This window comes from Schistocerca piceifrons, chromosome 4, assembly GCF_021461385.2.
Source record: "Schistocerca piceifrons isolate TAMUIC-IGC-003096 chromosome 4, iqSchPice1.1, whole genome shotgun sequence".
In the NCBI taxonomy this organism is placed as follows: domain Eukaryota; kingdom Metazoa; phylum Arthropoda; class Insecta; order Orthoptera; family Acrididae; genus Schistocerca; species Schistocerca piceifrons.
Window position 1 is genome coordinate 30,445,266 of NC_060141.1, and position 15,543 is coordinate 30,460,808.

A 15,543-nucleotide genomic window follows, 5' to 3' on the forward strand; every position below is an offset into this window, starting at 1 on the left:
TTCTGATCAGTGGAAGGTAGTATATGATCTGCATGTCAGTGACTATTCTCAGTTTGTCTCTGTTACTAGTGTACCTTAAGAACAGAGCCAGAAAGAAAAAGTACTGTGTTAAATAATGGAAAATCCAGGATGGAATGTAACAATCTTATGAAAAGGATAGTTGCTACCCACCATATAGCAGAGATGCTGAGCCACAGATAGTTACAACAAAGAGACTGTCACACTGTGAGCAGCTGCAGCAGCAGTGCATGATGGGAGAGGCAACTGGGTGAGGGTTGGAGAAGGCTGGGGTGGGGAGGGGGATGGATAGCAGAGTAGGGGTGGGGGACAGTAAAGTGCTGCTGGGAGTGCGTAGGGACAAGGTGCAGTCAGGAGGTTGTATGGAGGGTGGGGTAAGGAGGGGGGTAGTGGAAAAGGAGAGAAGTAAAAACACTAGGTGTTTTGGTGGAATAGAGGGCTGAGTAGTGCTGGAATGGGAACAGGGAAGGGGCTAGATGGATAAGGACAATGACTAACGAAGGTTGAGGCCAGCAGGGTTACGGGAACCCAGGATATATTGCAGGAAGAGTTCCCACACACGCTGGTGTTGGTGGGAAGGATCCACATGGCGTAGGCTGTGAAGCAGTCATTAAAATGAAGGATGTCGTGTTGGGCGGCGTGCTCAGCAACAGGGTGGTCTACTCATTTCTTGGCCACAGTTTGTCCCTGGCCATTCATCCGGACAGACAGCTTGTTGGTTGTCATGCCCACATGGAATGCAGCATGGTGCTTGCAGCTTAGCTTGTAGATCACATGACTGGCTTAACATGTAGCACAGCCTTTGATGGGACAGGTGATGCTTGTGACTAGATTGGAGTAGGTGGTGGTGGGAGGATGTAAGGGACAGGTCTCGCTTCTAGGTCTATTACAGAAAATGAGCCATGAGGCAAGGGGTTGTGAACAGTGGTTGTGTAGGGATGGATGAGTATATTATGTAAGTTTGGTGGATGGCAGAATACCACTGTAGGAGGGGTGGGAAGGATAGTGGGCAGGACATTTCTCATTTCAGGGCACAATGAGAGGTAGTCAAAACATGACAGAGAATGAAATTCAGTTGCTCCAGTCCTGGGTGGTACTGAGTTACCAGAGGAATGCTCCTCTGTGGCTGGACGGTGAAACTTTGGAAGGTGATGGGTGAATGGAAAGATAAGGTAGGGGAGATTTGTTTTTGTACAAGGTTGGGAGGATAATTATGGTCATTTGAGGCCTCAGTGAGATAAAGCATGGGAGATTTGTTTTTGTACAAGGTTGGGAGCACAATTACAGTTTGTGAAGGCCTCAGTGAGACCCTCGGTATTTATCGAGAGAGACTGCTCATCGAAGCAGATGCGATAACCACGGGTAGCTAGGCTGTATGAAAGGGACTCCTTGGTATGGAACTGGTGGCAGCTGTTGAAGTGGAGGTGTTGCTGGTGGTTTGCAGGTTTGATATGGACACTGATGTAGCCATCTCTGAGGTGGAATGTCAGATAGCCTAATTGGGTGCTGTGCAACTGGTATTCTGTGTTTGTTCACAGAGAGAACATTCAGTCAACTGCACAGCCACACCAAACATTTTTCAGCCATAGGTATGTTAAGTGACTTATCAGCCTTTGTGATATGGAGGACAAATAGTTGTCAGATCTGAGAACAAATATCTGACAGGTCATCCGAGAGTATAACAAGGGATCAATAGTTTCTTAACTCCACCCACCATTTTACAAGTGCCACTGCAGTATAGAAATCTGTGAGAAGAATTCATAGGAAAACACTACATGTTCATTGTCTGTTTCACGATCTAATGTTAAGTCTGGTTTCAGTGGCCACAGACTGCGGCCATTTGTGTGTGTGTGTGTGTGTGTGTGTGTGTGTGTGTGTGTGTGTGTTTTGTCTATATTCAACAAAGGCCTTGTTGGCCGAAAGCTCACTTTCTAACAGTCTTTTTGTTGTGCCTATCTGTGTCTCAGCATCTACACTGTATGGTGAGTAGCAACTGTTCTTTTCATTGTTTGATTATGGTATAATGAAGTCCTCAAAATATTACAGAAAGAGATCACTCAGTCTGTAGTATAGTACTCTCAAGTCATAGCATTTTCTTAGAGTTCAGAGCCAGGTTTTCAGGAATACCAAAAAGCAATGGGGAGGAGGGTACCAGTTTCAATTCTAGCAATGAAGAACTATAGAACCTTGTTGTCAACAATTGATAACACTTTGAAGACAGTAGTAACATTCATAAATATAATGCTAAAAGAATAAATTACTTCTATTCTCCATATTCAGCCTTAGTGTGGCACAGAAAGGAGTTACGAATACAACCACAAAAATATTTGACCACCTACCCAGTTAAGTAAAGAGCACAGTAGATATTAAAACAGACTTCAAACACAAACTGTAGTCATATCTGCTTGATAACTCATATTCCATAGAAGAATTTCAGAATGTGTAATAATATTGTTAGTGTGTATGTTTTGAAAAGACATACGTAGTTAAGTATGAATCACTGTATACAATTATATATCAACAAAAAGAATCAATTTTTGAAAACATAATGTAATTGGATAGATACAAAAATCTACTCACCAAAGCAGCAGCAGGAGAAAACATGTAAAGCTTAAGTAAATGTGCAAGTTTTCGTAGTCAGTGGCTATTTGTCCTGGCAGAACAGTTGCAGGAGAAGGAAGAGGGGTGAAGGGAAAGGACTTGCGAGTTCTGGGGAGTGGGGAGAGTTTGGAAATGTTGCCCAGAGTCCCGGGTCTGGGAAAACTTACTAGACAAGATGAGAAGAGTCTTTCCTTCTCATCGCATCCAGTGGATGAGAGAGGGTGTGACTGACAGCTGGTAATTCTTAGTTGTTACTATTTTAGAAGTGCTGTTTGCTCTCGTTTAGATTAAGGGTTTTGAGCCAAATCAACTGTCATGTAAGATATTGGATGTCTTACACCCAAAGAGCATAGGATTAGTCAAAAAGACTGATAAAACAAACCTCATTCTCAGCTTATGTGTCAGAACCTAAGAACCTATTCAGAAAAAAGTCTTGTGGCTGAATAAGAATATAAGCTTTGGTTGTTACCACAATCATTGAGCTTCCCTGTATGGGTACTGAAACAGCTGCTGCAAGAGTGACATAAGGCGCTACCAGGACATCGTGTGGATTGAACTGATGACAAAAAAAAGTTTGGTAGAGGATGAGGGGGCAGAGAGGAGGGTCTTGTGTAGGAGATCCTGATTTCAGATCATGACAAAATTCAGTTGATGAATCTCTGATGAAGGATGGCGTTACATTTTTCAAGACGTGGGTGGTATTGGATATTAAGGGAAGAACTGGTTGTAGACTGGCTTGCACTGATGTTGGGTGCCTCTGGATTGCGGCAAGAGATAATGTGACTCCGTGGTTCAAAACACATAGGGAAGGGACATGCGTAAGTGGAATGAGTGATATTTGTTAATATTGCATATAGAATGAATTGTTGTAAGGAATTATGTCTTTTTGTAGGCATGTAAACAGTTTAATGGCAAAACATCCATATTCTATTTATTTATTAAATGTGTTATTGTAACAGTGTTACGCACAAAGTCAAAACCCACCAAAGTAATACAAGTGTATGTCCTTCTAGCTCCAAAGAAGATGAAGACATTGAAAAAAAAAGTGTTTAAGTGTTTGTTGAGATAAATCATTCAGTTCATTAAGGGAGGCAGAATTTTAATTGTGATGAACAAGTGGAATCTGAGAGTCAGAAAAGGAAGAGAAGAGAAAATATTAGGAGAATATGGACTGGGGGAAGGAATGAAAGGATTATGTGCCTGGTAGAATTCTGCACAGAGCACAATTTAATCATTGCTAACACTTGATTCAAAAATCATTAAAGAAGGTTGTATAATATGTAAAAGAGACCTGGAGACACCAGGAGATTACAGGTGGTTTACATAATGATAAGACAGAGATTTTGAAACCAGGTTTTCAACTACAAAACATTTCCAGTGGTGAATGAGGACTCTGATCATAATTTATTGGTAATGAGTTGCAGAAACACAAAACGGAAGAAATTACAAAAAGATACAAAATTAAGAGGATGAGGTGTGAATAAGTTGAAAGAGCCAAAGGTTGTTGAGAGTTCCAGATGGAGCATTAGGCATCTATTGACTGAAACAGGACAAAGGACACTATAGAAGATGACTGAGTAGTTGTGAAAGATAGCATAGTGAAGGCAGCAGAGATACAACTAGGCAGAGACTTAAGGCCCAGTGGGAATACTTGGATAATATGTGAGCCATTGAATTTGTCTCAATTCAGTCGAGAAAATAAATTATTAGACAGAATTTTTGGCCACCCTTACCTTCAGGAGATGGAATGTTTAGTACTGTCAATAGACACACTGGGGTGCGAAAGATAAAGATGAAAGGCACTTTTGCATGATGTGTCGCTGTCAAGTAACAAAACTTGGTGAAACTTGGATCCTGTCTAGAAAAAGCTACAAGAGTGTAGTAGAGAAGCTAACGGAAAGAAATACACAATGAGATGAAAAGAAATGGCACTTTTATTCAAAGAAAACAATTATTACACTACAGTCACGATGGTTTATGATAGTCCCCTGGACGTTAAAAAAGTTGGACGCAGATCTCAATGAGATGTGTGATCATCACAGATGGCAATGCATGCTCTGCAATGGGTTCCCATGCTGGCCATTAGGCTGGTAAGGCTCCGCCAGCATGATGGGACAACTGCTGAATGGTTATTGGTGCATGGGAACAAGCTACCGTATATCTCCCCAATGCATTCCACAGGTGCTCGAAGGGAATGGGCAGGCCTGTCCATTTGCCGAGTATCCTCTTGTTCCAAAAATTGCTCCACCTACACTGTACAATGCTGTCACGCTTTGTGGTCTGTAAAAATGAAATCGGGGTTGAGTGCACCCCTGAAGAGATGCACATGGGGAAGAAGTGCAACGTACAGTAACACTGACTGGTGAGCGTACAGTGTTCAAAGATTTGGAGATCAGTTCACCCATGCCATTACGCCTCCCCACATCATAATTCCTAGACCATCAAAATGATCTTGTTTCACAATGTTCCTGGATGCATTGTGTGTTCCCACCTTTCACCAAATGAAGGTACATCCAGAATCACTACTCAGACTCAACATGCTCTCATCTGAGAGGAGCACGTGATCTCACTCCTCAGTTCAGTACCTATGCTCTTGGCGCTATTGCAAACAGTGCCTCCAATATGTGGGTGTCAACAAAATGCAAGGTACTACGATTGGGCAAAGAGACCACCCTCATGCTGTCACTGTGCCACTGTATAGCATGAGATTGTATGCTTTGCAGTTCTGTTAAACGTGGTTGCAGTTGCGCCTGCTGCTTCATGTGGGGTAGCTTCTTGCTTGTTGCACAGTGTAGTGGTCATCTGCTGTTTGACATTAGTCGATCACCTCCCTTCCTTCAGGCAGCAGTGCCTGTGGTTTGGAATGCTACCAATGCACATGAAAAAATGCTCTGAGCAATACCAAACACCTGGGCTACACAAGTCACATTTAACCTTTCTTCCAATGTCACAATGATTCTTCTCTGTGTGAAGTCATCCAGATATTGTCTCCAGACCACGTTATAATGAAGAACACCACCACAGTTATCTGCAACCGCTCACAGATTGACACACACTGACTTCCCATTTCTTGAACTGCCTGGTGTTGTGGGGTCAGCCCCATTCGGCGCTATAGGCACACTGATCTCACACCATGTGATTTACAACTGTTTGTGCATGACTGGGAGACCTCTGGCAACATGTTCCCTCACTTTCATTCATTTCCATTGAGTTGTTAATATGTTACTTTATCGATCTCATACTTATGTTTTATGGAGCGATGTATAAAAGTAAAATGATAGCACTATTCAAGCTTTTGAAACTATTAGTTCCTTGGGGCAGAGTGATGGATAAGTTGGGAAAAGTTAAAGAATGGGTCACTCAGACCCAAGGATGAGAGGGAAAATCAGAAAATAAAAAAAAATTACACCTTGACACGGAATTGAACCCTTGTACTTGAATATCCTAATGTAAAACTCTACCCCCTGCACTAATTGGGCAACACTGCTATGCAGTGCTGCATGAAGAATGTTTGTGAGATGTGATACAGTGTTGCCAAATTGCCTTTCTTTGCAATCCATTTTCTACCAAAGATAGACACAAGATCAAATTTTGTTACAGACTTTTTTGTACTGTTAGTAAGCAAGGAACCGTACTGTGATGTCCGATTGTGCAAATCTCTGGCCACCCTGTACATGTGCTGGTCAATTTACTGTTTTTATTTATTTAATCGTATGGCTAGGGCCACCCGTTGACCATTCCGTTCGCCGGGTGCCGGTCTTTCAATTTGATGCCACTTTGGCGACCTGCAGTCGATGAGGGTGATAGGACGATGATGAGGACAGCACAACACCCAGTCCCTGGGCAGAGAAAATTTCCCGACCCAGCCGGGAATCGAACCCGGGCCCAGAGGATTGACAGTCTGTCACGCTGACCATTCAGCTACCAGGGTGGAAAATTTACTGTTGTTAATATGCAACAGAAAATAAAAATATTTTATCAATATACATTTCATTTCTAATGTAATAAATTTGTTTTTACAGATGTTAATTGCTCTCTCAGGCTATCTGACTGGATATGATGGAACATTTCCCTTTGAGAAACCTGGTGACAAATATGAAAACGTGAATTACACGGGAATGCGTGTGGTGAGTATTTTATGTGCAAAATTTGAGATAAAATTATATTGTTACTATGATTCGTTTCCCGAGTACAATTTTGGGTCTGACCTAGATTTGATTTTGTTATGTAAGAATTTTGAGAATGCCTTATTTATAACACTATTACAGGTTTACTCAATCTAACACATGTGAAGGTAATACTTCCTAAGAAATTAAATAAGAAATCAAATCTGTTCTCCTAGCTGCAATTTGAACTAGGACCTTTGTATTTCAAGTGCCCGTGTTGAGCTCTCTGGGAACCAGGGCTGGAAAAATATCTATTTTTTTGTTTTTTGTGTAAGTGTGTGTGTGTGTGTGTGTGTGTGTGTGTGTGTGTGTGTGTGTGTGTGTGTGTTTGTTGGAGGGAGGATGATGGTTTAAACTCACATCAGGACATCCTGATTTAGGTTTTCCGTGATTCCCAAATTTGCTTCAAAGTGCCGGGATGGTTTCTTTGAAAGGGTATGGCTAACTTTCTTCCGCATCCTTCCCTAATCTGATGGGACCGATGACCTCGCTGTTTAGTCCCCCTCCCAAATCAACCAACCAGCCAACCAGTCTCACTGAACTTATCGGAATGTCCTGTGAGACAATGCCTCTGGTGCAAAAATAGTTTTTATGCAGCAAAGAAAGCACTGAGAACAATTACATGCAACCCAAACAGAGAATTGTGTTGGCCACATTTCAAAGAACTAAAATTGACCATGCATACCCTCCATGTTAAACGCTTTGTTCTCTCAATAAAGAGCAGCCCAAGACTTTAACTTGCAGAAGTTCTGTCCATAATTCTGGAACAAGGGACAGAAATAATGCAAGTTTAGAATATACTAGATTAAGTAAGTTCCACAATAGTTTTAAATATACTAGCATAAAGTAGTATAATGAACTATGCCAATGAGAGACCTACCAGGATCTACAGAACCTATTACTTGACTGCTGTTTTTAATGCATAATTATTAATGTAAAATTTATTACTGTATACATTCATGAGGGCAGTTATTAGAACCCACAGCAGCCAGAGACAGTGGTCATGTGTGTGTATAATATGACCTGCATAATGTATAATGGGGCTGTATGGTAGTGTGCGTGTCTATTCTACAGGTTCATGTGCTTCAAGATCATCTGCTTAACAAATATGGTTCTACAGTCATATTTCGTACACTGTTGGTATCACTGCCTTCCAGGATACCAGAATAGTGACATGAAATGTGTATATACTGCACCATATAGCGCTGAAGTCACCGATTCATTCTGCCATATTATCATCTTTTTAGCTAACTCAAGAATAACTCATTAATAATGTGACACACTGTTAGGACATAATAATAATAATAATAATAATAATAATAATAATAATAATAATAATAAAGATTTTATTGTCTTTAGGCCATTACAGCAATTGACAACGTCAAATGAAGTTACAATTTATAATACAGTGTGATAAGGTATTGACTACTTAAATATTTTAGCTTATATTACAATCAATGTACAGTGGGTCATCTGTTAGATTACTGCATTTTACAGTTGAAGAATTCATTGATATCATAGAATGGGTGGGCAATAAACCATTCATGCAGTCTTTCTTTGAATGTATGTTCAGGAAGATCCTGTATGGCATGTGGCAGCTTATTAAATAGCTTGTGCCCTGTGACTTCATAGCTATTTATTGATTTTGATAGTCTGTGGTAAGGCGTGTATATGTGTTTGATGCTTCTTGTGTTGTAACAATGTACATTTTCTCTACGTTTCACATCTTGTAGGTTCTTCTTCGTAAAGATTAAGACATTGTATATATAGAGGTTTATTACAGTCATAATTTTTTGTTTAGTAAATAAGGGTTTGCAGTGAGCCTTATGTGAAGAATTTGTAATTATCCTAATGGCTTTCTTCTGCAATAATAGGATGTCATGTATATGACTACAGTTACCCCACAAGATAATGCCATAGGATATTATACTCTGGAAAAATGCAAAATAAGATGATCTGATGTATGTTTCAGGTACACAATTTCTGAGTTGTCTCAATAAATAAATTACTCTAGATAGTTTACTACTAATATAGTTTACATGTTGGCCCCAGGATAACTTTTCGTCTAAATAAACTCCCAGGAATTTAACAGAACTAGGGTCATCAGATAGTGGCTTGTCTCTTAGAGTGAAGATTATCTGCTGAGTTTTATTTTCATTTAGCAGGAAACTATTTGCTCTGAACCAATATGCTGCATGAGTGAGTGTATTTTCAGCACAGGTTTTAAGATCATTAAGACTGTTACTGCTATGGAGAAAAGTCGTATCATCTGCATACAATACAGTGGTGGATCTAATAAACGAGGGGAGGTCATTGATCATTATCAGAAACAGGAAGGGCCCCAGTACAGATCCCTGAGGCACACCTACTCTAACATTTTCTATGTTTGACATTTCCTTACCAACACAAACTACCTGTTTACGGTTGTTGAGATAAGCTTTTAATAGTCTGAGACTGTTTTCTTTGATGCCGTAGAATTCTAGTTTCTCTAGTAGTGGCATGTGCTCAACACAGTCGAAGGCTTTGCTTAGGTCACAGAATGAGACCTGAGCAAAGCCTTTGTTCTCAAAAACTTTGAGGATGTAACTGACTACCGTGTTGATTGCATCAATGGTCGACAGATTCTTCCTAAACCCGTATTGTGTAGCATTAATTATTCCTAGATTCTCAAAGTGAGATGATAATTGTTGGTACATGATGCATTCTATTACCTTGGAGAATGTGGGTACTATTGAAATAGGCCTGTAGCTAGATGGAGAGTCTTTATCTCCCTTTTTGTATACTGGGACGATCCTAGACAGTTTTAACTCATCAGGAAAATATCCCTCAAGTAAGCACTTGTTTATACAATGGGTTAAGGGGTAGAGAATGCAGTCACACACTTTTTTTTAGCAGGTTGGATGATATGCCATATATATCTAAGCTGTCAGATGATTTCAGTTGTTTTATGACCCCTTGTACATATCTAGGCGATACTTCGGAGAAGGTTACCATGCTTGTATTTAGTGACTGTCTACCCCAATTTTGGGAGAGTAACTCTGATGGACTAATGTCTGGTTTGATAATTGTGTCTCCTATTTCTTTCACTGAATTAATAAAAAACTCATTGAGTGTTTGTGGTGGGATATTAATTTTGTCTTTTTTAGTATCTCTGGCAGCACTGTTAATTACTTTCCACGCAGTTTTGCATTTATTGGTGGAATTATGTATGCTGTTGGCATTGTAGGTTTTTTTGGCTTGCAGGATGGCTTTTTTGTATTCATTCCTGCATTCCACATAGGCTGATTTGGCACAGTCAGACTTCATACTATTGTATATATTGTACAGTAACAAAACTTGTTTCTTTAGATCTGTCAGCTGTTTAGTGTACCATATATTTTGTCTGTTTTGAGATCTGGATTTGTGGCTGCTGTCCATTATTTTTATTTTCTTTATGGGAATACTATGGTTAAATAGGGTCAAGAATGCATTAAAAAATCTATCAAATATTATTTTGGCTGGCAGATCATTACTTGATGTGTAATGTCCATCAACACTACAATGGCCAAACCAGTCTCTGTCAGCAAGGGAATTACGAAATGTTTTAATTTTATCCTCAGTTATGGGTCTGGTAATCACAACTGTTGGGACAGGTCTGTTTGCATTGCACCTATTGAGGGGAATTTTACTTGCATAATTTAGAGATACGGAGTCATGGTCAGAGAATGGGAACACTACAACTTCGCATGTGTTTTCAGTGGTCTTGAAGTTTACAAAGATGTTATCTAAACATGCTTTGTTTCTTGTGGGCCTGTTATTAACATGATGTAAATTGTATTGTCTTAGCAAGTTTTCCAGATCTGCAACACTACCCTTACATTTAGTAACATCAAAATCAGCATTCAAATCACCTCCTATTGCAATATCATAATGTAGCCATTTAATATTACTTAATTCACTCAATAGCATGTCCATTTTTTCTAAAAATATGTTAATGCTTCCCTTTGGTGATCTGTACATGGATACTACTATTAGCTTATGACTATTAATGATTATACCCGTAACTTCAAAGTGCTGTTCATCACACAAGGAATTTAGGTCTAGTTTGGTTATTGTACAATTGAGTGACTGGTTGGAATAAATTGCCACACCACCTCTAATGTGCTTTTTCCTACAGTAGCTATTTACTATACTAAAATTGTCACATTTGGCAACTGCAAGTTCATTCTCATTAGCCCAGTGTTCACTCAGACAAAAAATATCAAACTGGTTATCAAGTCCAAACTCATTTATGATAAGCTCTTTATCTTTCAGTCCTTGAACGTTAAGGTAACATATTTTAAGATCCATGCTCTTATTGCTAACACACTGAACACTATGGTGATTGGTTTTCAAACGTTTTTCAGGGCTTATCTTTTGGATTTCTGCCTCTTGTTGCCTTTTACTAAAAAATTGTTCACTTGGAGTGGTAGCACATCTACTGTTGTATACCTACTCTTCCCTCCTTGTGATGATATTGTAGATGAAGCTGCTACTAGAGGAGTTGATGTAACTGCTGTTATGGTGTCTGGAGGCACTGTTGTGGCACCTGGTGACTGAGGAGATAAGGTGGTTGCTTCTTCTTCTCCTGCTGTTGAATCTTGCTGGTGAAGTGTGATAGGTACTGCTGCTGCTGCTGCTGCTGTAGTACTGTTATCATCCTGAAAAAAATATGAAGTGATTGCCACAGACTTCACAGTTGCACTTGGCACTGTCCATTAGGGTCATGAAGCAGCCATTCATGGAATTCTTGTGGATATCTGTAAACTTTTTATGTTACGTGAATCATATACTATGGACCTGCTGCGAGCTGTCTCTGGAAGTGGAACAAAGCCAATGGTGTACATGAGTTATTTGTCTAGAGTGGAACCTTGTACAAAAGTGAAATGTGAATGACAAACAGTTCAGACAGGAAGAGGAAAGAAGCTTTTGGAATGTGGTGCTACAAAAAAATAATGAAGATTAGATGGGTAAATCAGTGAGATGGTACTGAATCGAAATGGGGATAATAGAAATTTATGGCACAGATTGACTGAAAGAAGAAATTGAGGTTTTTGTGTATGTGGTGGGAGGGGGGGGGGGGGGGTAAAAATTGTAATGGCTGACTACAGTAAGCAGCAGCACCAAACCAGTCTTCAGACTGGAGACCCAGCAACAAAATATGCTTGCTATATTATAACCTAATATATTAATTTTATAAGTTCTATGAAGATACTGGACAATGCAGTACACGAAGTTACATGACATTTGGTTCTTTAATCAAGTCTTAAACTTAACTAAACCACTCAATGATTGCAGTTGTATAAATTCACCATGCCACAGCTTGCTAGGACAATGCTGTCATTTTTTATGTTTGTAATTCTTTGTTCTATTGCCTCATAACCCTGGACAAATAAATCAATTTGAAAAATATACTGAGTAGATCAATCACTTGTAAGGTTCATGATGTTGATGACTACAACTAGCTCAGTCATCCTCGAATTTCCTGAAGACCTTGACAATAATACCATTCTGGGAGACTTTTGTTCACTAACCGTATTTGTTCACTAACCACTATGGCTCTGAATTTGCCATCAGTTTTTGTGGATGTAACTGTTTACCCATTTCTATCAATACTCTGACAATAAGATATTAGTCTATATTCATCTAATTGTACATATATAATTGTAATGATCTCAAAGTGATGTATTGTAAAAACGTAAATGCCGTGTGGCTGAGGCCTCCCGTCGGGTAGATGGTTCGCCTGGTGCAAGTCTTTCGAGTTGACGCCACTTCAGCAACTTGTGTGTTGATGGCAATGAAATGATGATGATTAGGACATCACAACACCCAGTGCCTGAGTGGAGAAAATCTCTGACTCCGCCAGGAATCGAACCCGGGCCGTTAGGTATGACATTCCATTGCACTGACCACTCAGCGACCAGGGGTGGACTAGCGATGTATTAATAAGCATAACAAATCTGCTAATATCCAGTAACACTTTCACAGCTGTCTATTTGATATTTGTTGTGTCTTCATGCAGACACAATTTCAGAAGTAACACCAGTCAAGTTTTATTCTGCTTCCACATGAACAGATTCAAAACAGCACTGAATGAAATGTAGAACAGCACAGAGTCTCATAACTATAGAACATATATAATCTCATAGGTGAGCATACAGTGAGCTAGTAAACATAAGTGAGAGGAGGATCCGGCATGTCAGGCTTATATCGGAATTTTGTGGACACCGCTCAGTGCCTGCTACACCGTCTGTCCAGGTTGTGAAGTGACCTTTCTAGGCCAGGCGTGAAGCCACTTTTATCATGCACTATTTGACTACGTGCGCTCATGCTATAGGGTTACAACAGTGTTAGAGGTTCATTCTTTTTATTTGCCAAGCTTCTTATGTTTCAGTGGAATATACTAAACGTGTATTCTTTTACAGCTACTGTTATATCCTAGCCAGTAATGCCACCCGAGCCCGCTGCCAAAAGGTTGGCAGCATCAAAGTCCGGACGCCGTCCGCATAAGCGAGCGCTAGGACAGTTCTGTATTCGCCGCTCAGTTGTATACTCGCCACTGAATTGTGTACTTGCTAGTCAGTTGGGTGTTCATCGCAGCAGAGTTGTTGTTTGTCGTCAGCCGACGCTGACCTAGCCGCTCCGACTCGAACTAGACAGATTTCTGTAGACACGGAGTTCACTACTGTTTCTGTATCTTCGTTAATAAAGATAAGTACCGACTTTTATTTAATCAGAGTGTTTGGGTTTTCATCTTTCTGTTCACTGTTCCAGCGGACCGGTCGGCCCGCTATTAAAAGTGTGGCGGTGACTTCGTAAGCCGTTTCTACAGCGAATTGTTTGTCGCTACGAACGCCGCCACAAAACTGGCGACGAGGGCTTCCGAACTCGTGTGCAGGGCTGGTTCCACTTGTTTCTGGTTATACTAATTATAGCGATAAAATTTTGGGGGCTGGTTTAATTTGTGTTCACTATGTCTGCCGAATTACAACAGTTGATCTTGTTACAGAGTCAGCAAATACAAAGTCTGGTGGAAGCAATCGCCAAACAAGCGGCTAATCTTCCAACACAAAAGGAACAAGCACAGGCAGCACCACCTTTCCGTGCTTTTGATGCATCAAGAGAAGAATGGTGAGAATATTTCGCGCAGTTGCAGGCGCACATGACAGTCTACAAAATCACAGGTACTGAGCGGCAGCTTTATTTAATTTCCACTGCAGGCGTGGAAGTCTATCGACTACTTTGTAAGTTGTTCCTGGAATCCCAGCCAGAAGCTTTAGACTATGACGTTGTTGTTAACAAGCTTGCTGAGTATTTCGAGTCGCGAGTTCATGTGGCAGCAGCCAGATTCAAGTTCTTCAGATTAAAGAAACTGCCACATCAATCTAATAAACAGTGGTTAACAGATTTATGGGGCCTCACCCGTCAGTGCCGATTTAATTGTGTGTGTGGAGCTTCCTACAGTGATGTCATGTTACGAGACGCTATTACTCAAAACATTGCAGATTCTCGTATTCGTGCTGCTATCTTAAAGTTGCCTGACCCATCATTAGAGACTGTGGTGAACATCATTGAAGCCCAAGATACTTTTGACTATGCTGAGTGTGAGTTAGATCAGCCATGTATTTCTCAAATTGCCTGTGCTAAGCAAGTTATGTCACGCCCGCGGCCCCACCGGCAGAGTCAGACTGTAAACACTAGCCGGCCGCGTCCTGTTAAACACATTCGTCAGCCGCGTGTGCAAAATGATAGAGTTAAGTCTTGCCCTAAGTGTGTTCTTGCTCATCCTCGTGAACGTTGTCCGTTAAGAAACGCGGTTTGTCACTTTTGTCAAAGGAAAGGACACATCCAGACTATTTGTTTGCGTAAATGCAAGAACACTTCTAGTGCTGCCCAGCCCATGGATATTCATGTTCTTCAAAGCCAGCCCGCTCAGAAGGTCGCGTTTAAAGACTCTTCCACGGTTCGTGTGGGTAATAAACTTGTTCGCAATAAGCCACCCACCCAGCCCTCTGCTATGCGACCCAACCGTAATTCAAACGCTGTAAAAAGTAATGTACAGACTGCAAGTGAAGCGGGAGTTGTTGTTCCACCCGCCCAACCCACGAGTTGTCGTAAGCAGCGAACACGCGCTAAACGCGCTGATTTTGTGTCTTCCGCCTCCACTGCACCGATCCAGAGACAGTGTAATAAACTATTTGTGAAGCTACGCATCCAGGATAAGACCTTCAATTTTCAATTAGACGCTGGTGCGTCTGTGACTCTCATAAATAGTGCTACGTATGCGGCTATCGGCCGCCCTAAAGTTTCAGCGGCAAAACATTCTTTGGCTACTTATAGTGGAGAACAAATTCCTGTGTTAGGTGTATGTAGCGTGCCAGCCACATTCCGTGGCAATACAAAAACAGTTTCATTCACAGTGCTCCGCGCTACAGACAGTGTAAACATTTTCGGATTAGACTGTTTTGACTTGTTTGGCCTGTCTATCCAAGACAATGTGTTGCAAATTAATTCTGTTGTTGTTCCTCAAGACAGCATAACCGATTTGTGTAAACGATACAGTGACATATTTAAAGACGAACTAGGCTGTGCTGCGAACTTTGCCGCTCATATTACATTAAAAGATAATGCTCAGCCTCGATTTTGTCGTGCTCGTCCAGTGCCTCACGCCCTCCGGGCACCTGTAGAAGATGAACTTCATCGTTGGCAAAACAACGGTGTTATTCAACCCGTTTCAGCG

General features: G+C 40.8%; 1 protein-coding gene across 4 annotated transcripts in view; it reads left to right on the forward strand.

The window, feature by feature from the left end:
- LOC124794650 (protein O-mannosyl-transferase 2) overlaps window positions 1-15,543 on the forward strand; it is a 194,383-nt gene that overhangs the window by 84,016 nt on the left and 94,824 nt on the right. For all 4 annotated transcript variants that reach the window (XM_047258175.1, XM_047258174.1, XM_047258173.1 and 1 more), the window contains one exon: window positions 6,642-6,746. In XM_047258175.1, the coding sequence (XP_047114131.1) occupies window positions 6,642-6,746 (105 nt within the window). The remainder of the gene's footprint in view (window positions 1-6,641; window positions 6,747-15,543) is intronic.